Genomic DNA, 24,243 nt, shown 5'->3' with positions numbered 1-24,243 from the left:
TCGGTGCTCAAGAGAGACCCCTAGTGTCGCTTCTCCGACACAACGTCTCGTTCCCTCCATCAGGGAACTGAGGTTACATTCGTAACCTAGATGTTACCTGTCTGTCGCTCTCTTCGACGTTGTGTCGGAGAAGCGACACTAAGGGTCCAATTTAAATCCCGCCATGTGCCGAGCCGTGTACGTGTTCTGCTGACACAGGAGCGGAAAGGTGTTTTACGCGCCAAGGTTGAATAAAGGAAGAAAGTTTATTTTTTTATTTCCCAACATAAAATCAATGTCACCTAACAATAATTGATATTGAGTTCCAGTGTTTTAAAATAAAATATCAAACAGAATTAAATGTAATTGCACCATTTGTAATGCAGTAATATGAGATAATTGGTCAGGGGTCTGAATTTTTGCAAGGCACTGTGTGTGTGTGTGTGTGTGTGTGTGTGTGTGTGTGTGTGTGTGTGTGTGTGTGTGTGTGTGTGTGTGTGTGTGTGTGTGTGTGTGTGTATACACACACACACTCTGATCAGCCACAACATTAAAACCACCTGCTTAATATTGTGTAGGTCCCCCTCGTGCAGCCAAAACCGTGTCAACCTGCATCTCAGAATAGCATTCAAAGATGCTATTCTTCTCAACACAATTGTATAGAGCGGTTATCTGAGTTGCAGTAGACTTTGTCAGTTCAAACCAGTCTGGCCATTCTCTGTAGACCTCTCTCATCAACAAGGCATTTCCATCTGCAGAACTGCCACTCATGTTTTTTGTGTGTGTGTGTATATATATATAAAATTTTACACAAATTAAACATTTTTATATACCACACTGTAAATATATATATATATATATATATATATATATATATATATATATATATATATATATATATATTTTTACAGTGTGGTATATAAAAATTTTAATTTATGTGTAAAAAGTTTTACAAAATAAAACTTAATACGCTAATGCTGATAAATTCAGTTTGAACAAGTATGTACAAACAAAATGCAAACATTTGTATTTTGTCACGTTCTAATTGGTTTTGTACATTTTATCATTATGTATTGCACAAGAAAACAAATACAGTATTTGACTAAAGCTCACTGTAATTTTTATTTTGTTCCATTTCTCAAGGCAGCAAATCAGGCAGGCGCAGGCCCATTCAGCGAGCAGGGGAGCTGTCAGACCCCCGCCACCGCGCCTGACCCAGTCTCAGTGTTCTATGTACTTGAGCACGACCCTACAGACAGCGGCGTCTACTCGCCTTCCACGTGCCTGGCTTTGAAATGGGATGAACCCTGCAGTAATGGGGCAGAGATCACCTCTTACATTCTCAAACTGGAAGAGGAACTCAACAGCTTGGGAAACAGCACCTGCCATTTGCTGCAGAACCTACAACCTGACAGTGAATACAGGTAGATGATGCAAATGCAGCTACATACACAATTAAGCAACACACATAATCATACAGTGGGGTTGTAATACATTGTTTCAATTACAAATTATATTATCAGCAAAATAATTTGAGTGAAAACTTGGATTTAAAAGTGTGCATGAGTGTCAAATTTTCTTAGTATTTTATGTATTCTCCTTGTTTTTTTTCTTACATCATGCACTTGAGCTGGCATGGATTCACAGGTTTGTGCAAAACCTGATTATCCGTGTTATCCCAGCATGATTTGAGAATGTTCCAGAGAGCATTGTGTGTGCTTCACTTCAAGCAAGAAAATCAGACCTTTTTTTACAAAGGAGTTCACAGGTTCAATGCTACAAATATGCTTACATTTGAGTAGTGAAGCAGAAAAAGTGCAGAACCTTAAATATACTGTATCTTATTCATTTATGCTATGTTTACATTTTATTTTCATTCATAAATATTCATAAATTAATATAATTATTAACAAAGCAGGTCTTCAAGTGACATATATCATGAAGAGATGCATTTCATGATGCATTTATTGTATTCATAATCCTGGGACACAATCAGTTTAATCTATTTGCCGCATGTTGATTTTCTTGCACAGTGGACAGAAAACATACACCAACATCTTCTGCAACCACTTAGCTTAGTGATTCCCTCTGAGCTGAATCTATATCCTGCAGAGAGCAGTTACGCATCATCTCGGGACTCATTTGCATTCAGCTGCCAGTGTTGTCCATTTTAGCTAAGAGTGACGCCACAACTACATCACTACCACTGCTTGTTTCCTCCCCCTGCCCAGCAGAGTAGTGGGTAAACAGCATTGTGTTAATGAAAGGAGAAGGCCAGAGGGCAGAATTTGTGTGTGTATCTAAAGAGTGTGGATCATAGCAGGCCACCTATCTCTGCGTGGGACTACCACAGCACACATATAAGTGTCACCATCAAACAGCTTATACAACCAGTGTTTTTCTCTGAGAGCTTTGATTATGGCTAGGTCAGCACAGGACAAATTTTTTAATTTAAGTCTCAGCTCCCGGCCGCACCTGCAAAGTTTTACTATCTGTCCTCAAAGGTCAAAAATTAACCAGGGCTTGGGGAAAAAATGCAATTGAAAGTGGCACAAATATACGTCCATCTTTACTCGTCTTTAAATGTTTTTTTACACGGAAACAATGTTGTGACAGGTTAGTATGTGAAGGGGTAAGGATGAAGCGGGTGATTGTGTAGTTCGTTCAAACTACTGTCTTTATTAAAAAAAAACCAATCTTTTCTTTTCAGCAGAATGCTCTCACACACACACACAGCTCTATCTCTCTCTCTCTCTTCCCGGCAGTCTGGATTGCCCTATTAAATCCTGCTCCGCTCTCACTGCAAACACAAAACAGCTGTTAGAGGTGATTTCCCACAGGTGTCAATCCTTATCAAATCACTCTCTCTGCCTCGCTCTCCACAGATTTCGCTCGGCCATGCCCCTATCACCTCAAATGTGTAATGCGAGCGAATGTCATATTTGTTGGGGAAAAAATTTGCCGGCTTTATTGATGATGCTGGTGCACAGCTAAAAGCGTGCTGATTGTCCAGACAACAGTGTGCCATGTGGTTGCCAGATATTCAATCCAGCTTTCATTATACATGAATAAGATGTTGTTTTTTCATTCTTTAATGCCTGGCATAAAACCTTTTGCCTTAAGCCTATCCCAAAAACACAACCTGCGATTCTAAGATTTTAACCCACAATTGTGTTTTCAAATGAGCCCAATTTGGCATGAAACCCTGGCTGCGCTGCAGTCATGCGCTGCTGCTGACCTGGGGAAGAGAGAGTGAGAGTTTGCAGCTCGCATCTGCACTGTTCAGAAACACAATCAAGTTTCTCACTTGACTGATACTAGTTTTTTCTTTCTGTCTTATTTTGAGTTCATTATGAGAGAAGTATTCTAAAAAGTATTCTAACAAAATTTTATAAAGTAACTGTATTCTGAATACAGGTGCTTGAAAATGTAACGGGGGCTGAATACAGTTACTTAATTTTTGTTTTCGGAATACTTTAGCGCCGTTACATGTACAGCTCAATCCTGCTATTAGATGTTGTTGAATTGTATCTAATATGATATGTTTAAAAAATAAAATTAAACTACTAATACTAAAGCAGCTTTGAAAACACTTACTGTGAAGGAAACACTCCCATATATTCCAAAATTTGAAACGGCAGATAAAAGAGCTTCCATAAAAGTAGACAGTTTAAAGCTGCATAATCTAACATAGTGACTAGCCAGTTTTTTGTGTATTGTTGCATTTATTGTATTATGAAATATAATAAATTAGATTTATAGCTAATAGCCATTATTATTCAACTGTTGTTTAAAAATTATTTCAATTAATTAATTTAATTAAAGTAGTTCCCATAAATGAATGACATGCCATTTGATTTTATTAATAAAATATGAATATTTTCTCAAATATAAAATCTTTCCTGAAAAATCAACTCTGGGTGGCAAATATAGCTCCTTAATATATTTAAGTTATTGAATTTGTAAGCCCTTATAAATTTACAGTAAGTTAATTCTGGTCCCATGGACCTACCTTGAAATATTATGTTTACTGTTGCTGAGTGGGTTAAAGCTGAGTACGATAGTGAAGCAGATCATTACAGCAACACAGGTCAACATTGGTTAAAATCTGATGCATGCTAAATGATGTTAAGTTAGTTGCTTTTCTTGACGTAAACATCGCATGTTCATGACTCATGACGTGTGGGGAAGTTACTCTAAATTCTCCATATTCTTAATCTGTTGCATATATCTTTGCAGTTGGGCTTCCATGCAGTTGTAACCTTGCATCATACCACACTCACTGTGCTTTCACTAAGAGCAACATCTTTGTACAGCCCTTTTTTGTAATGTTTTTACATGACATTACTAAGTTTTTTTTGTCTGAACCAAAACAGAAAGCAGGGGTCCACTCCATAGATTTCATTATCTGATTAAAAAACTATCTCTGAAATCTACTGGCAGTGTTATGACTTGCTTAATTGTAGCATAACCTGTGTTATGTCCCTCTGATCCTGCTGTGCTTTATCTACCCTGGTCTATAGGGTTCCCAAGGTCATGGAAAAATCATGGACATTTTTTATAGTTAATATGTTTTTTTTATTATGCTCTGTCCTAAAATATTTAATCGGGGTGTTACGTTGCACTGGATTAAAAACACACGGTGAAGAGTTTAAAATATATAATGTTATTTAGAATACCTGAACAATTAGAGACAATGACGTTCCGTTAATTCCTGCCCATTTTAGGAGTCACATAATGTGTTTTTTATGGATTAAATTTAAAACTCAATGTTTTCAGTTGAACTTTTATCAAACAACGTTATGGTTTTGTTTTTTACTAATTTGTGATCATGTGATTTCTGTGCCATTTTTAGAATAAGAGGCTAAATGTTTGGGCATGGAAATTAGCTTTCAAGTCATGGAAATTCATTGGTTGAAAAGAGTGGGAATCCTGGGTCTAACAGAGAGGCTTTCTATGTTCAGACTAAGTCAAATATTCAAAAGAAGAGATTCACTTCCACACAAACTGTAAGGTTGTGATAAATTTTACATGACTTCATGCAAATCACGTGTGGCTTACTGTCAGTACTCAACATTCTATAACTCCCATGCTTTTATTTATGTTTTTTCATAATTTTGATGTCTGCACTATTATTCTAAAATGTTGAAAATGGAAATGATAAATACAGAATAATAATGTCTAAACTTTTGATTGGTGGTGTAGATGTTAAATCACTCTAACAAAGACCTAATCAATCAGAAGTGTGGTCAGAAGTGGAGTCAGGCTCAGTGTGAAGCATTTGATCGCTCCGAGATTGATTATGTATTTTGCCATTATTTGTGTAGAGAATAATTAAATCTTGTGAAAGTTTAAAGAATGTTTTTTTTTTTTTCAGTTAAATGTTAACCAGAGATTCTGGTGTTGCTGGTAGAGCTCTTCTTCCCCAGTGCAGCTTTTTTGAAAGGCCAGAAATTGAATTTTGGTGCCATTATATTTAAGAATTTGGCAAGATACATCTTTGTTTGATGGCGTCCTACACGAAGCATTGCAAGTCGCATAACCATCAAATATAAATGTGATTGAGTTTAGGAAGGTGAAATTTAAGGAAGTTATTAGCATCCGCATGTGAGTGAGTATCTTGGGTTCTTCTGTGCGTGAAGTGGTTGATTACTTCTTACAGTGACTTGTGTGATGTGAAAAGCCACACCTCATTTCACACTGAGGTTACATCAGGCAACACACTCTGTACAAAATAGTCAGTATTACATGCCGGTTTCTCAATAAAAGGAGAAAAGATTGCTTTTGGGTTTATTTAAGCAATATAAATGTGGGATTAGCATGGCTGTGATTCAGCCGTAGACCAAAGGCTGCAGGTAACCATGGCTTGCTGGTGTTGTTGTTTGTATATGTTTGTGTCTGCTCTTTTTTGGAAATGCCATAGAGAATTGCCCAGGGTTGACAGTAAAGCTAGGGCACATCTGTTAGCCTGCTGATAAACAGATATGAAGCCCCCCTACACTATCCATACATGCATATTCAGGTGAAACTGGTCATATGAGTGTCATATGAGTAATCTGCACATCTCCTGAGAGAACAGCAGTTGTATGGTGGTGGGAAATGTTGTGCTATTAACACATCCGTGTACTAAGAATATATATGAGCGTGCATCTGTTTTTGTAAACAACACATGTCTTTGCTGACTTGCTCTTTGTTTTGAAAACAAATCCAGATACTGAAATGTTGGAGTGCAGTTCTTTGCAGCAGCATAACTTGATTGCTTATTTGTCCTGTGGGTTTTACCAAAACCCTGATATTTTCTATTGGTAATTATCATTGTATTGGTTTTTTTTTTTATTTTATTTCATGTACAGTACAGTATGTTAAGAATGTGTACTATTCTTCTTAAGGTACTCCCAATTTAATGTTAAAACTACTACAGTACATCTGCACTTTTGATAGAGTACCTCACTACACTGCAAACTAAAATAAGGTAGCTAACTACATTAATTACAAAACCATCAGATTACATTTTCTCAAAAAGCACCCTAATTTATAGAGTCAAAAACAGTGATTCATAGCATTAGTAAACAAAATATTTATTTGCCACTTAAAAAGACTGTATTAATCAATTTACTTAAATGAATCAGACTTCCAATGGTACGTAGTGTGGACATTCTAGGAGAATGCATCAGCAATAGCTTGCGTGTGCAATACAATGTGAAATACAAGCAGCGATATAATATTTTGTAATGCTACTACTTGCTGGAAAAGCTACTTTTGATAAAAAGAATTCTTACATAATTATGTTAGTACCATCTTTTTTATATATATATACTGTATATTGTCAGTTACTCTCCAACATTGATGAAGAAAAGATTTATCAGTTAAATTAACTACTTACAGGGCTTTTTGAAATACTCAAATCGGATTAGTCAATCTATTATTGTATTAGATCAGTCATCCTGGTATTGCAAGTCCTCTTTCCTGCTTCTCGGATCACTGTGTTATCTCTACGAGCTAATAAATAAAATTCAACTCAAAGCAATGTTTCATGTGCGTTTATTTATTTATTTGGCAATAGTCTTTTAATAAGATGAATAATACGTAGTCAGGCCATTAATTACAAAATAAACACAACAGAACAAACCGTGGTGGAGTTCAGCTGTTCGGTGATTGATTTATTCTCACATAATTTCAATACAAATCTATATTTTATGTCCTTGTATGTGTTTATTTGGATAGCAGCTGTAATAAGTGAGATAATGTACCCTGTTGGGTTTATTTTGCGATATCAACCATCTGACATTATACATTAATTAGAGTTCGATGCAAGGTGAAATGAATGAACTGCATTCAGAGAAAGGATTGTGTTTGGCTCATGCAGGGGTATGTCTTTGTGAGGTTTATGCCTAATCTTAGAAGATGAAAAAATACCAATGAGGTAAGACAAAATAAACTTAATTTAAAATACAGTATATTTTTTGAAAACAGTTATTATTTTCTTACACTGTTTTCTCAAGGAAATATATTAAGGATGTTTTCAAATTTTTACTGATTATTTTTAGCAGTCAAGGATGTCCCTGTATGTTTTGAAGTCAAGAAAACATACTCTAGTGTTCTAGTAATACTCTAGTAATTCACTTGTCCTGCTTAAAATGTACTTCTCTGTAAGACACCATAATGAATTAATTAGAAGTGAGAATTTTGTTGTGATCAGTCTCTCTGTGCTGTGTTAGTGTGCAGATTCAGGCAGTGAATGAGATTGGTGCTGGTCCCTTGTGCCCTCCCCTACTGGCCCGTACCCGGCCACTGCCCCCTGTCCCTCCCAGACTAGAGTGCACTGCCGCTGGACCCCAGAGCCTCAAACTGAAATGGGGAGACAGCAGCAATGCCAAGAGCCTCCTTGGAGATGAGATGATCTACAACCTGCAGATGGAGGACAAGAACAGAAGGTGAGTTCATCTCTGTCATGCCTTATAAATAGCTGTAGATGCTGTGGAAGGGCAGAATGGTGTCCAACAACCTACTTGTTGGTTATATAGGCTGACTTGTTTATGAAGATTTTTTTTCCTTTTTTTTTTCATCTTAGACTTTCTCGGCCCATGACCCAAATTCGAAATTTTGTGTTTACCTGGGACCCACACTTACAAAACCATGCAATGCGCTGTATTTACTATATCCATTAATTTATTAAAAAATATATATGACTAAAACCATTGTGATATAGAAAGAGTTTTACAGAAATTATTGTTATCCTTTCACAGACACAAAAAAAAACTAAATTAAACATTAGTACATGCACACAAAACATGTACACTCTCAAATTGTAGAAATAGTTTTATATATATATAGACCCACCTCTTCGCATTGGCGTTCAACTCGAGTAGAGCTTGACACCCTGACTTCTTTCGTGTGTTGTAACTCTATCGCCCGGTCATAATTTTATTGTTTCCTTTATTTATCATGTTTATTGAATTCTATGGCTTTGCTTTTCTATTTGTACAGCACTGGTTCAACACTTGTTGATTTTAAATTTGGTTTATAAATAAATTTGACCATGACATTGACCACCTGCCAATGAACAAACCAATAGTCCCACCTCAAACTCACACCATTGGTTAAGTCAATTTCGGGGTTGTCCTGGCCAGGGCGCTCAAACAAACAGAGTAATGTTTAATAGCATTACAAAAAAATACTTTTTTACACTTTTTGGGACATTCAACCTACAAATTACTTATTTGTAGTTGGCTCTGCTGATTAAGCTAGGATAGGAGAAAGTGTTTACCAGACAAACCTGTTCAGCAGTCAGAACAATCAGAGCCACTGAACTTTTTACCTGCATGATGAGTTTGGCTCATGTCTTAATTTAATTGTAACTGTTGATTGTTTTCTTTGGCAGAGTGACATGTTGGCTGGTTTTGTGATCCGGCAACAAGCCTGACAGATGGGAATTTAATCAAAACAAAATTAATTCCTAACCAGCAGTTTTGAAAATCCTTTTAGTGTTAGTCTGGTTAATTTTCTAATTATTCTCTTTATGCATGTTTTTAACTTCTTTCAAAGGGCAAGGTGATTGAAGCATTTTACTTTACTAAATGTAATTACCAAATACCTATAGGCATATACATAATGTCATGTTGTATATATACATTCCAAAGAGAAACCCCCTTTGAATGCCTTGTAACAGAGTCTGCTGCTTCTGAAGCATATTTTATTGGATTGTGGTGGTTTTAATTCTTTGAGGGAATTGTTTTAATCAATATATATTTTAATACATTTAATCTGATTTTACCATGAAAATATGGAAGCTTGTATGCATTAAATCACAAACAAAAATATAAACTATATTATAGAAATGTATTTTATATTAATATTTGTGAAGTTAAGGCTTAAACCAAGCATTCAACCACTCTTTGTGTCTTATTCTGTGTAGAGAGTGAAGGTCAAAAAATGAAATGTCACATATGTATTTACAATACAAACAGGTTATGTCAATTGGTAACATACTGTAATTTCTTCTTGACCTTAAATGGTTAGTTCACCCAAAAATGTAAATACTTTCGTGTTTTTCTTACCCGTAAGCCATCCCAGATATGTGTTACTTTCGTTATTCAGTTGAACCGCTCATTTCAGCTCTGTTTGTCCATACAATGCAAGTAAATGGTTGTCATCAGGCTGCTGGCTGTTTGACAGCACAAAAGGCATATTTAGGTAGAAATCGATAGGTTTGTGTAAGAAACATATTGATAATTAAAACGTATTTAAAGTTGTTGCTTCCAGCCAGTGCTGGAGTTCTGTTTGATATGAACTAACTCTTGTATAACGTTCTCTCCTCTGTTGTAAACAAAGCACATGCTTCCGACTTCTTGCTTGAACGTGCCATTGCGCATAAGTCACGTGAGGGTAACGTGATGCATCCACTGCTGGCAGGAAGTGGTTTTTAAAAGATAATAAAGTTTTAATTATCTTTTTCTTATTTTTTACGTATAGATTTGCATTTCTGAAATCACAGTGGCCATACTTAAAAATACATACAGTATGATTGATAACCGAAGCTCAAACCAATAGACATTTATTTGGACATCATCTGGTTGTCAAACGTCAGTAGAACATGTCCATAGTTAATGTGATTGTTTACACCTGTCCAAATGACTCAAAATAGTCAAACTGGCATCTGAGAAGTAATTGGTGGAATTTGTTTAATCTTTAAAGAAATGGCTAATGTTGAGATTCACCTTAGAGATGATTGGTCTGGTTTAAGGTTTTGAACTCTTTCGTGAAGAATAAATCCCTATGGAAAAAAGTTTATTGGAAAAATTCAGAACCATGGTCACTTTTTCTATGCATATATTGCATAGAAATCTCATTAGACTCCAAGTGCTAATGTTCCATTATGATCCAGCATAAATGTACAAGAAAATAAGTCATATGAATCTTGTGTGAACTGGAGGGGAACTGACGTTATACATCCACTAAAAATCACTTTGTAAATAAAAGTTAGTTCTGAGCAAAGGTCTTAACGTAATTGAATTGCTGATGCCACTTTGTTTGATATTTTTTATCTAATTCAGTAACATTCAGACATAAAAGTAATCTTCACGACTCCAGTCAATCAATTACGTGTGCATTACTTTTTTGCTGTCTAAATATGCCTTTTGGACCATCAAACAGCCAGCAGCCTGATGACACCCGTTTACTTGCATTGTATGGACAAACAGAGCTGAAATGGGCTTATAAAAATCTTCATTTTGGTTCTGCTGAAGAAGGAAAGTCATACACATCTAGGATGGCTTAAAGGTAAGTAAATAATGAGAGAATTCATATTTTTGGGTGAACTAACCCTTTACGTTGTGGGATACCTCAGATGAAAGCTGAGTAATAACCGTATTCCCTGAGCCCCAATTACCAATACTGGTGAGCATTAGAGTTTGGGAAACTATTTATGATTGATTGATTCAGTTGCTTAATCGAAATGTGATGCAGAGAGAGCAATAAAAAAAAGTGCTAAAAAAAAAAAATTTAGCATGAGTTCAAAATAGATTCAGCATGGCTCTGAAACGTCTATGGTACACCCGGAATCCTATCACAGTCAGATTGCCATAGTAACCACGGATGTACTATTCATCAAATGAATAATAACAGATATTGTTTCAGACTATTCATTTGTCTTTTACTTTCCCTTTAAAAAAAATCCTTTCTTCTAGATTGTCTTTTATAATCCAGTTGGTGCCAAATGTTGGAGTTTGAACTGTACAGTGCCAATGTTTAGTACTATTCATTAGTGTCCACACAAATTATTATCCCTCCATCTCAATAAGTGCACTTCCCTGCGACACAGTATTCATGATACAGTAGGTGAACAATACCTGTATGACCTACTGCATCTTTTGAAATTCTGAAGTATGCAACCAGATGACACTACGGCACTATTTTTTGACAAACTCAAAAAGTAAAAAATAAATAATCAAATATAGTGCCATAGGTTCCAAGAATGATGTTTATCATGGTGAAATTGGTGAAATTGACCTTGTTTAAAAAAACAGTAAATTGTTGTTTGTACATCATAGGTCATAGAGCATACAGGGCAAAAGACAGTGCCTACATGGCATATGTAATATGTTTGGGAATATATTTAATCTACACACCTGCATACTTAAAGAAAACACATCGACTGTGGAGAAGTTTGTCAAGTGATTCCTAGCCAACTACTTAAAAATTATTCAAAAATAAGCCAGCTTTGGTTGGAGATACCAAGATGAACATGAAATCGAACATAATGAGGAGAGCTATTTTCCTCAATTTTCCAGTGCCCAGGTTTGACAGGCCTCAGAGAACATTAAGTATTGACTTTGGGTCACTGTTTCGTTACCATCGTCTCATTAGCTCGACATCAACCTGGCAGGAATTCTTTGAGATTGATAAAATGCCTCTGGAAGGAGTCATTAAATACCAGCTGTTGATTTGTACGCCGTTTTGACCCTAGGGGTTGGACTGATGTTTTGCTGGGAAGGGACTGGTCATGAGCGGCTGTTACCTAGAGCTCTCTGCCAATCCCAGATATTTCCACTTAATTTATTATAATTGAGTCCAAAAATATATAAAAAATGTTAGATCAGGTTTAAGAAGTCTGTGGCTGGTTTACAATGTCCTTTGTTTGTCTTACAAACACAAAAATGGGATTAAAATGGTATCCTTTAACTATTGATTTGTGATTTACTGATGTTTTTGTGTGTGCGCGCGTGTGTGTTTCAGGTTCGTCACAATCTACAGAGGCCCAAGCCACACATATAAGGTACAGAGACTAAGTGAATCGAGCAGCTACTGTCTCAGGATTCAAGCTGTGAGCGATGCAGGAGAGGGCCCTTTCTCTGAAGTACATACTTTCCATACCACCAAGTCTGTGCCTCCAGCACTCAAGGGTAAATTACCTTTTTACAAGTACAACAAAACATTGCTTCATGCCACATGTCTATGTATTCCATTGGTCCTCATGCAATGTTTATAGCTAAACTTGTGTATTATCTTTTAGCCCCCAAAGTGGTACAATTGGAAGGGAATTTGTGTGAGGTCAGCTGGGAGAGCATTCCACCAATGAGAGGAGACCCCATCGGCTACATCCTACAGGTGCTGGTGGCCAGAGAGTCTGAATACAAGCAGGTAAGTTCAGATTCTTCATATCAGAAATCACAGTGGCCACACTTAATTTATATTATAGTACTTTTACTGTTGAATTATATTATTGTACTTTACACCTGTGTGAACTGGAGGGGAACTGACTTCATACATCCACTAAAAATCACCTTGAGAAAAGTTGGATAAAAGTTAGTTCTGAGAAAAGATCTTATCAATATTTATTTGCTGATGCCACTTGGTATTATTTTTTTTTATCTAATTCAGAGACATTCAGACATTAAGTGTGGCGTACAGGTGTCCAAATACTTTTTTGGTCCACTGTAGTTTTAGGTGCTTTTTCAGTTCATTTAGTTTGAGACATTTATATAGCTGATGAAAATGACAGGTTTTGTGTTCATTTTTACATTGCCCACTTTTTTTGCACCCCTGCAGGGATATTTCAAAATAAATTTCTACCAGTTTCTTTCTACGTTTGTCAGAAAATACTCTGGCAACAAAGAATAACAACAAATGAAAAGACAGAATGAATTAGGTGCAGAGGAGGCACAAAAGGAGTATAATTCTCATTTACTTCACAAGTGACATGATTGTACACATTTTTGTTCATTCTATTATGAATTGAAAGATCATTTTAGGTTAATTGGCCACATTATTGGATCTGCCAGTACACCATAAATTCACCCAGTAAAACCTATTGTGAAAGGCATAAGGTCTCAAGGAAGTACATAACTGCTTTTTCTCATGGCAATAACAAGCTATTCAAATCCCTTCCCGTGCACAGTTGTTTCTCAGTAATCACTGGCAGAAGAGTACTGCACAGTAACTGTATATCAGACACATCAGTATTTTTGTCTTGTACTCCAGTTAAAACATCTAAACATCCTTAAATAAAAATGAAAATTCTGATATAATTTACTCATGGTATTCATGGAACACAAAGGATGATATTAGGCACAATGGCAGTTTCAATCACCATTGACTTTCATCTCATTGAGGAAAGATGCAATGAATGTAAATGGTGACTGTGGCTGTCAGTCCATAGAAGACATAGTCGTATTGGTTTGGACAACAAGATCACAGGAAGTCGGCATGCTGACAGTATGCCAACTCACTGACATGCAACATTTCCTACCAGATATTTTTGCATCGGTTTCAGTGTTTTTACCTTCCCACGTGGCTCGACCGGCAGAGCATTGCGTCAGCAGTGTGAGAGACCCGGATTCGTATCCATATTCAGTCATATTCAGGCTGTTCTGGAGTAATATGAGGATGAGTAATTAATAATTTTTGGGTGAACTATGCCTTTAAAACAAGATAAAATTACTTGTGGAGCAAAATTGAGCTTTGAAAGGTTTTTAGATATTAAGACATGTTTTCTGAGAATATATCTGTATAACTAGTACATTTTTCATAATAAATATTTTTTTCTTGTAATCATAAACCAGACCAAATTTTGTTTGATTTATGCATAAATCAAGCCTTAAACCATTTGTCAATGGGGTATAGGGGCTTCCATATGACTCGACATGACACTGCTTTGATCTCCACATGAAAAGCAATGCAGAAAACATCTCGTTTTTATTTTTGCACTGGTACCGCCCAATTACTGGTTCATTATCTGAATTGTTCACGGATTGTTGGCTGCCATTTTTTAAAGGTCAGGTTCAACGGGGTTAAAGTTGAAATAGTTTGAACCCCCAGCACCAGGGATAATGCTGGAGCGTCACTCCATAGAGTTGAGAATGTATGAATTGTATTTGGAAATGCTGACGTGAGTCAAGTCGAAAACCCTTAAGAATAATAAATTTAAAGGAATGTTCCAGGTTTAATACAAGTTAATCTCAATCAACAGCATTTGTGGCATTAACTGGTATTGCTAGATTAAAGCAAAAATCTGGGTTACAGTGAGGCAGTTACAGTACAATGGAAGTGAATGGGACCAATCCGTAAACGTTAAAATACTCACTGCTTGCAAAAGTATAGCCACAAGACGTAAACTGTATGCATGTTAATGTGATTTTAGTGTGATAAAATGGCTTTCTAACACTTTTGGTGTGATGTTTTCAGATTTTATAACTTTGAAACCCTGCAATCCTGGTAATTTAGTAGTCTCCCTCAAAAACAGTGTTTATGGAAACAACTTTCAAACTAATATAATACATGCATTTTAACAGAAGAATTAATGGACTGTAAGTGCTTATATAAAATTGTTAGCTTCGCATTTCTGACTTTAAACCCTCCAAAAATTGTAAGGCAGAGTTCATGAACTGGTTCCAGTTGTTATGCTAATGTGTGTCTTGTCCTGTCTGGACAAATTAATGTGAGATGAAATGGATGTGAGAAGTAATGAGTGTGTTTTTTGCATGTGAAGAGAAGTGAGCAGAAGTTCATGTGGAGCGTGGAGCCGTCATCTCAGTGTTTAATGGTTTAATGCCTTCTGTTTGCACTACTTCTGGAATCTCTGTGTGTACTCTTGTGTTGATGAGGCTGTGGATACACAGTCTGCACATCTCTCTCGGTCTCCATTTAATCTCACTATTACATGAAATACACACAAATATATATAGACTGAGCAGGAATCCGGTGTAAGTTTTCTCAATGTTTTCCCAGACGGGTAATTTTAACCCACCTATTTGTATGTTAGAATCTATTTGTCTATGATTCGAACAAAAGTAATCAAATCTGTGCAGATATTCAGTTCAATACCACAAATACTAATTTATTTATACAGTAAAATAGTTCTATAAACAAGAATTATATTTAGAGTAATTGACATTTCTGACATAATATGGCAAGCTGTTTTGTTCATATTTGTTTCACTAGCAAAGATTTAGTGACGAAAATATTGACTTATTGATAGCATGTAAACGTCATCATTTTACGTATTAACACCTGTTGAAAATTTACAAATGTTTAAATGTACTGTTTCAATTGATTCATATTTCATAGTTAATCAGTTAATTATATTTAATTTATAATCAGTAAGATTAGTTAAATGCCATCACATTTATTTAATGCAGTTGACATTATAATAAAACATTTTAATGGTTTAATTCAGTTCTGTGTGATTTCTGCTGCCCTATACAACGTTTTAAATGATTATATTACTTTAACCAAGACTAAACTTTAAAATGAATAAAATCTCTGTAATTGTTTAATCATTTGTTAAACATTTTTATTTTTGTTTGCCATGGGACACAAATGGAGTTCTCAGAATATGCCAAAAAACTAAATAAACCACAAAAAGCACCATAAAACAACAATAAAATTCATCCATACATTTATGGTTAGCAATCTTCAGATTGTTTTCTGTGAAGAAGAGTCCCAAATTCAAGCTTTTTTTTCAACGATCTCTGTGTCCATTCGCCGTTGTGCCCGTTGTAACCATGTAACCATCAACCCACGTTGGTTTCATTTTCAAAATTCAAAAACTGCTGCCTCAAGCATTATGACCAGCGGTGTTACGGCAGTGTCGAATGCTCATTGGCTCGCAAGTGTCTCGTGACCGTTTGTGACTGCCATATTCTGCAATGTACAGTATATGTTTGAATGAGATATGACAGCACCGTATGCACTGGAGTGCATCAGGAGGAGATTTACAGCGATTAATAATTTAAATTCTACTCTACACCTAACACAAGGCTATTGTATGCCATTAGGGAGCACACTTAGGACTACTTTTGTACTGAATTTTGCAATTTTTCTGAATAAATTATTTTAATTAAAATGTATCTGCCTGTTATGTGATTTATATGCTGATTAAATTGTTGTTTAGGAGTATAATATTTATAAATGAATATTATTTACAAAAATGATTGCTACTGTACATTAATCTACTTGTTACATGTTTTTATATTGTTAAAATGGGTTATGTTTAGAGGGTGGGGTAGGGTTAAGGGATTTAAAATATCTATAAAACTGTAAAAATTGTCAAATATATTTATAATCTAATTGCATATTCAAATATAGTTGTAATGAATTTGTCAATATTTTCTGTTTCTAAAGCTGTAAATATGTAAAAGTGTTTAAGTTTTAGATGCTTTCAAACATCCATATTGTACGTTTTAGTGTCTATTCAAACGTAAAACATGTGCGTTTAATGTTACAAATATTAACATACAAATAGCTATGTATATTAATGAGATCAGGCTGTTAAATTATATGTACAGTAGTGTAGTGGACAAGTGGAGTGAAACGTAATAAATGTGTCATTATGCCAAATATCAGCACTTTTGCTAATTTTCCCATTAAATTAGTAGACCGGAACAAACTGTTGTTTATTATCTTCATATTATCTTGTTTTATTTGAGTCAATTTAGCTTGTTTTTTGCTTTTGGCAATGAGTAATAGGCTTGTTTTTTGCCAGCATGCATTAATAGAGGCTGTTCCTCCGAGTTTTAGATCATCTTCAGAACTCAGATGGCTTCAGTTTTATTCCTCCGCTCACTCTCACTTTCGCTCTCTTCCATAAACACTTAGATGCAAATGGAAAAATGAAATACTAGCTGTCAGAAAGCATTGCTAGAGACAACTTAGATTAAGTTTATCTTTGTTAATGCATTATACTGCTGAGGGGAACAGTTTTCAAATATTTGCACTTAAAGTAGGCTGTGTATTAACTTATTTTTGAAACAATATCCCGAGTCTACTGTGCACTATGAGCTGTGGTATTTTTTCTTCATCTCAATATTAAATGTTGTGGACTCCTGGATCAATCTTTGTACATTTACGTTTTCTCATGCAATTGACGTTTGAAGAGAGCAAAAATGTACTAAAAATGTATTCAGATGCAGCTTTTTTCATGAGGAATAATATACCACAAAATGTCTTGGATTAATGTTAAGCTAAAGAAGTGTTGAAAGTGTTGACAGTGTAAAGTTTTGTTTCAGTTAAAACAATTCCGAATGTCTAGTGTTGATGTAACATGTCTAATCCGATCGTGCCGTGGCACCTTATCCATGTGACTGGAATATACATCGAAGATCTCAATATTTAGTTCCAGGCTTAGCTGTGGTATTAGCGCTGCGTGATGATATGCAACTCGGGTACATTTTGGCTCCTAATTGCTGATTTTTCTTACAATGTCAACAAATGAAAAATGTCCATTATCGTAGTGGTAAATAAGGAAAGTTACAAATTGTGGGTAGCTTTCCAATGAAATGAACAGCTGTTGTTTGGCAGCCAAAAGAAGCCACACGTGATAACTCTTTTGTTGTGTCCATCAAAAGAGGAGTTTTCCTCCCACATACAAGTCCTATTCTGCATTTTAATCAGCCGGCAACCGTTTAAAATAAGGTTGTATTCATTAACATAAGTTGAGTACATTAACATGAACTAATAATAAACCGTGCATGTACAGCACTTATTAATCTTGGTTAATTTCAACATAAATATTTTTCATTGAAAAGTGGTATATGTCAACATTAGTTATTACTAACATGAACTAATAATGAACAATTGTACAGTATATACTTAAAATACCATTAACCAAACTAAACAAAATTATTTGTGTTTTAGTGTTATACTTAACTGAATATCATACATATGGTGTAATGAAAAGTTAGTTTTTATTGTAAAGATAATCTTGTCCTTTCAGTTTTTTTTATCTAGTCTCTCTTTCATACCTTTATAAAGATTTGTATGGCGTAAAGACATTCTCAACACGACAGGATATGAAAGCTCTCTCTCCCATGAGGAATACACCCTACTGACCACTATCTGTGATATGAACCTGACAAGACAAATGAGCTTACCAAGAGACTTCCTCCATAGACAGGAGATCCTCTGTTGCATTGCTCATCTTTATATTGCTGTTTGTAAATGCATCACATCCTTTATCCTCAGTATTGTTTTTAATGTCTCATGTTGTTGTTTTTAACTATGTTTTATTGTATATCATAATACAGGCTGAACCCTTGGATTTATTTTGATTTATGCATTAAATGGGTCATTGTCAGCTAATTGACAACAATAGACAAACACAGGCTGCCTAAGTAAATAAGACACAAACAATTATATGTTATCATGCCTTTCTTGGACACATCATGTAAACATTGACCATACAGGGTGGAAAGGTATATGAATCAATGACTTCTGCAAAAGCAGAGCTACCATTTAAAAACTCATTTTGAGTTTGCTGGTGTCTAGAAGCATTGCTTGATGTAAACCAAGCATTGAACAAAAGAGATCTCAAAACACATAATTTTTTCTGCAACAGAACAACTTAAAAGCACATTAGCTGTTCCTGATGCAGTGAGTTTGAACATATGGAGTTGTCTTTTTCAAAAAGCTTCTTTCTTTCTCTTGTTTCAGTTGTATAAGGGGGAGGACACGACCTTCCAGATCTCGGGTCTGCAGAATAACACAGACTATCGGTTCCGCGTGTATGCGTGCCGCCGTTGCCATGACAGCACTCAGGAGCTGTGTGGACCCCTCAGCCAATCCTCACACTTCACACTGCGCCGTACGGAGCTCGCTCTACCCGGAGAGCTCAGCTCCATGGAGACCAGCAAGCCCATCGGCATGTTTGCCACAGACGAACGCTTTGCAGCGGTCTTAGTCTGTGCTTTTGCAGCCCTTTCTTTCCTCATCGCTTTTGTGGTGGAATACTTCTTCATGAAGTGAGAGATTAGTAAAAAAACAGAAGTAGCAGCCAGCCAAGAAAGAAAACAGTAACGTTTGAGTGACACACACAAACACTTAAGGTATATATCTGACGCAACGTACTGTCTCTGAGTATGTACTGTACAGGCTCTCTTTCTTGTCTTTGGGTCTATTTTTTCATCCTCTCTCTCAGTCTCTTCGTCTTTACAATGCCTTCATTCTCCGTGCTGCCTGCGCAACGCTGTTTCACACACTCTTTTACAGTGTGTGGATTTTGCACTTATTACTCTTTTCCGCACCTTAGGGAAGCAAAATCACATTATCGAGCCTTACAAAATTTGTGCGATAGCCTGTTGTGCATGCTTGCATTTTTTGTATCCCTTTAAGTGTACCTATATGTTTGGAAAAAAATGATTGTATTTCCTCCACATTCACGGCCTTACTTTGTTGTATACAAGTGTGCTTCGTGGCATTTGTTTCATTGCCTTATACAAGTTGTTGTAATCATAGCTTTATCATGATACAGATGGTAACATCACAGTTCTACAGACGAGATGTTTATATAGAGTAACTTACATTTCAGACACAAGATGGACTGTTATTTTAACAAACAGTGACACATCCCTGTTATACTAAATATCAGCACCCTTGGAACGCCACTTGTCCAGTCGGATCCAAGGACCAGATTTAACTGATGTATAAATAGTAATATCATTCAATCACATTTCATTCAGTGCCGTTTTTAAATAATCATGTGATATTCAAATTTTTGGTGCATCACAGAATGCATCACCACAATAGAGACACTAAATACTGTTACAGTAGTAATGCTGGTGTAAAGCCCCCTTAATCATTAAGCTGCCAAAGCAAGTTGCAATCCAAGTGTCGTTGAAGTGATGCTGCTATGTGTGTTTGTTTTTCCCACGAACGGAATCAGTTACCTAATATATAGATATGAATATAAATCTTTAAGATTCTATAGAGGAATTGTAATATAAATAACAGTGAGTTTGAAGTAGATATCTCTTTCGGAGCATGTCAGTTCATAATCTATGGTGCTTTATAAATATGTGGTCAGTACTGGTGGCGATTTAAGGTAACGGAGACTGATGTGCCACACACGTTTGGTTGCAACACACTTTGCCACCACACACCCTCCCGGTGAAGAGAATGGGTCGCTTTTTGGATGCTGTATTGTCCCGACCCTGACTGGCCATGTAGTCTTAGGGTGTCTCCTTTCTTTCCTGCCCCCTCAACGACTTGGCTAGGCTTATGTCACCCTCTTAGTAAACTGATTCTTGGGCTCTGTATGGTGTTGTTGATCCAGAGCCCAGTTGATGGCCGGAGTCAAAATAGCCAGTGCGTAGCTGTGAAACCGACATAGCCTGTTTTTCTGATCCTCACTCTGTGAATTGCGTTTGTAACCATTACGCCTCACAACTAGCACTGAAATTGAGAACAATGGCTTTAAAATTACTTGGTTTTAGAATGGATTGTATAGTTTATATGCAATTTTATATAGAGGATATAGTTTTCGCTGAATCTGAGCATAGTCGAGCCAAATCCAGCCTCTCATGAACATTACATGACTGGGCAACATTTTTGCAAAACAAAATGACATACTTTTTTTTACAAGTTTTGCTGCAGTTTCTCAGTGAAATGTCCATCTGGGGGCGCCAAAAGCGAGTGAAATGGTTTTAAAGATAAATAATAGATGGAATTTTTAATGATTAAAACGTACCTTCTTAACCTTTAGACTTTAGCCTAAATCTAACCAATACTGTACTAAAAGCAAATGAGAAGTAAACAAAACAGACATCCTAACTGATATTGTGGAAAAAGCAAATGTGACATGAAAAGAACATTATCTGAAGAAACCATGTCATTTTGTGTCAAAAAAAAAAAAAACTACTTTGCATATGGATGTAAAAACGCATTCTGTGTGGACGCCCCCTAAGGTCACCTTTAGACTGTCAGCCAATTCTGATGTTTTGTTTGTTGATTTTTTTTATTTTTATTATTTTATATATACAATTTGGGACACTTTAATAGGTGGCTCTAAATCCGATTCATATCCATTATCCGGACATCTTACCTACATCTAAACACTCATATCTGATTCACGTCATACTTTTTATCAATAAAATCCACTGTAATGGAAGTTTAATTTATATACGTGCATATCTTGCAACTTTTAAATGTCAAGCAGACATTTTTCAAAGAGGAGATGTAAGAGTCCTGATTTTGGTCATACTGTAACTCAATTTTGAAAGGGGAAAAAAAAAATGTCGTTACTGTGTTTTGCCTTTGCGGGTCATAATGGCCCTGCATTTCAATGTACTGAATGTTTCATTGTCTTTTAATCCATGAAAGCCAGTTGGACATTTTTAAGGTGCTTTATCAACATTATTGTCAATGCAGCAGTGAACTCCTCCACCCGCTGCACCTTTTAATGATGACTGATGTTCATGCCAAAACAGCCTGATGTGCTTGCAGTGCATCTTTAGCCAAGTAAAGGTACAAACCAGCAGATCCCATTGTTCCAAAGAGTTTCTCCAACATTACACTTGCAGAGCAGTTTTCTAGGGAAGTTTTCTAAAAGGAGTAAAAGGGGGGTTTGAGGCAGACCTCTTCTCCCAACTGACAGCCTGTATTGTACCTCAGGGACATAGACTTTTCAGAGGTGAAGAATTAAATACTGTGTTTCTGAGAGGGTGCTGCAAACACTAAACTTTACCGAATAATATGGTATTACTGTCATCACTATGGTAGCATCATTCCGTTGTCTGCCTCTGCAGTTTTTTTATGCATTTATTTGATCTATTTTCTCGCCTAAGCTGTGCCTTGCTCCAGTTGTCCGTAAGCAGAATTGTTTACTAGCTCAGTATACCTTTGCCAAAGTTAATGGGAAAGTGAGGTATCACTCTTTTTTTTTTTTTTAGGGTTATTTATATACTATCTTGCATACAGTACTTTAAATGGCAATTAAAGTGCAATCTTCATTTATTTATTTTTCAAGAAATTAAGAGATGTAGTTATGTACAATTTCTTTTTTTTTTTTCTTCTTTTTTTTTTTCTTGTAGCATGTTTTTTTCTGTCTTTTTTTTTTTTTTCTTTTTATGTATGGTAGATTACCGATTAAGGCCAGCATTCCTTTCATTCATAATTCTGGTTGTTTTCTTTCATAAATTGGGAACATGTAGCATGTACCATGCTGAATCATTTATATAACCATATATTCAACTCCAACTAGTTGTATTTTCATAGAAATCTGTAGCAAATTTAGTTTGCTCAAGTTTAACTTTTTTCTTTTTTTTGTACTGATAATTGTGCCATTATTTGAATAATCCTTCTGAGGTGAAATTTTACTGGCTATTTCATACTGAAAGGAAAGCAAAACAATCAAACTGTTTTGAGACAAATGACATTTCTCATTTTCCTTTTTTTTTTTCAGACATGTCATAGCGCAATAGTGAACTTATTCTAGTATTTTTGCTATGGAATTATATAGAGAGGTATATAGATATATAGTATGATAACTAACAGAAATGAAGCACTTTTTAAAGCAAAACATTAATCTTTATTAGATTTATCTTAATGAAACTGTATTTTTTAGTCAATGTTGCTATTGTTTTATAATTAAATGTACCATGTCGAAAGACCCCCCCCCCCATGACTGAATTTGTTTTTTTTTCTGACACTTTCTTCCTTGTAAACTAATAATAATAAAATAACACATTTTTGTGGCCCAAGTACAGTTTTGTATTTTTATGTTGAATTTTATTCTGTTTTATTTGTGCTTTATTTTATAAACAGTATGAGAATGAATTTGAAAATGATGGTTTGGACATTGATCCAATCTCAGAGTTCTCCCAAGAAAAATATATAGAAACCACAAGTGTATTCAAACTATTTTCCTCCACAAAATATTTGTACCTCAGTTTAAAAAAGAAAGAAAAGGAGAAAAAAATATAAAAAACATTCCAGGCTACAATTTTTTTTTTTAAGTCATACATTGTTTTCTTGTATTGTAAATGTCAGACAATTTCATATGCATATATATATAAAAGTAAAAACTGCCATATCAATGTTAATGTATAGATTTTTGCAAATACTACCCTATGTATGTAAGACTTATCTGTATCTGTAGTGTTTATGTAATATATTTATACCCAATAAATGTTTTAATTTTTTTTTCTGACAGATTTTTCTATCTGAGATCTTAAGTTTTTTCATGTACATCAAATAAAGCTTATGATTGAATGATTGTAGTCACTCAGTCATTTTTGTGTCTGTTGCATGTGCTGAATGGTGAAGATCAAGTGTTGATCTGTCCTGACAATCTCAACTTAACGTTGAGAGCAGCACAATATTGTATCCTGTATTTAACAATGCTAACTTCAGCTTGTATCTACATGCGTAAAACCTCATCAAGTAGGAATTATTGAAAAGCTATCTTACAATTGTGTGTATCTTTGAAACTTTAAAACATTTTGTGTAAATCAAATCCACAGTCATAAAGTGTCTCTTACGAACTTGAGTAAGTTAAAGTAGCTACTCTCCACTAGAATGGCCAGGCTGGGAGATAATCATAAACCAACTAAGATAAGCCAATGGCTTAGGCAGATTTACTTTCTTTCGTTTTCATCAGGGAATGTACAATTTATAAATGAAAGACTTTTTTCCCCATTCTTTTTTTTTTCGAGTATATCTGCTCAGATTTTCACCAGACTTTGAAACCATCTGACTTGAAAAGCAAAGCACTCGACTTTGTCTGTTTCCATTGGAGAAAAGTTGCACTGCTTTAATAGCTTTATCTTTAAATGGCTTTATTTCAATCAGTATGTTCGATACATGCTGTGATTATTTGGTCCTTCAATGATGATGCTGCTTTCCTCCAGACCTGAATCTATTATTTGATCTTCGTCTGACTTTGTGTGTTTGTTTTATGTTGTGTTATCCTGTCGCCATCCTTTTTGGTAATTATGAGTTTTCTTGTACAGTGGTGTATGCATGTTGCTGTTATTCATTTTGAAGTTACAATAT

General features: G+C 35.5%; 1 protein-coding gene across 1 annotated transcript in view; it reads left to right on the top strand.

The window, feature by feature from the left end:
* The window catches only part of LOC127644756 (fibronectin type III domain-containing protein 3B-like), a 270,087-nt gene extending 246,656 nt beyond the window's left edge, over nucleotides 1–23,431 (top strand). Inside the window, exons 22-26 of the mRNA XM_052128122.1 lie at nucleotides 1,123–1,403; nucleotides 7,698–7,913; nucleotides 12,214–12,380; nucleotides 12,491–12,618; nucleotides 18,907–23,431. Of these exons, the coding sequence (XP_051984082.1) occupies nucleotides 1,123–1,403; nucleotides 7,698–7,913; nucleotides 12,214–12,380; nucleotides 12,491–12,618; nucleotides 18,907–19,218 (1,104 nt within the window). The 3' untranslated portion in view covers nucleotides 19,219–23,431. The remainder of the gene's footprint in view (nucleotides 1–1,122; nucleotides 1,404–7,697; nucleotides 7,914–12,213; nucleotides 12,381–12,490; nucleotides 12,619–18,906) is intronic.
* Nucleotides 23,432–24,243: the final 812 nt, after the last annotated feature.

The sequence above is a fragment of the Xyrauchen texanus genome, chromosome 6, assembly GCF_025860055.1.
Source record: "Xyrauchen texanus isolate HMW12.3.18 chromosome 6, RBS_HiC_50CHRs, whole genome shotgun sequence".
Classification (NCBI taxonomy): domain Eukaryota; kingdom Metazoa; phylum Chordata; class Actinopteri; order Cypriniformes; family Catostomidae; genus Xyrauchen; species Xyrauchen texanus.
Note: the sequence above shows the minus strand (reverse complement) of the source record. Positions and strands in the feature narration are given on the sequence as shown.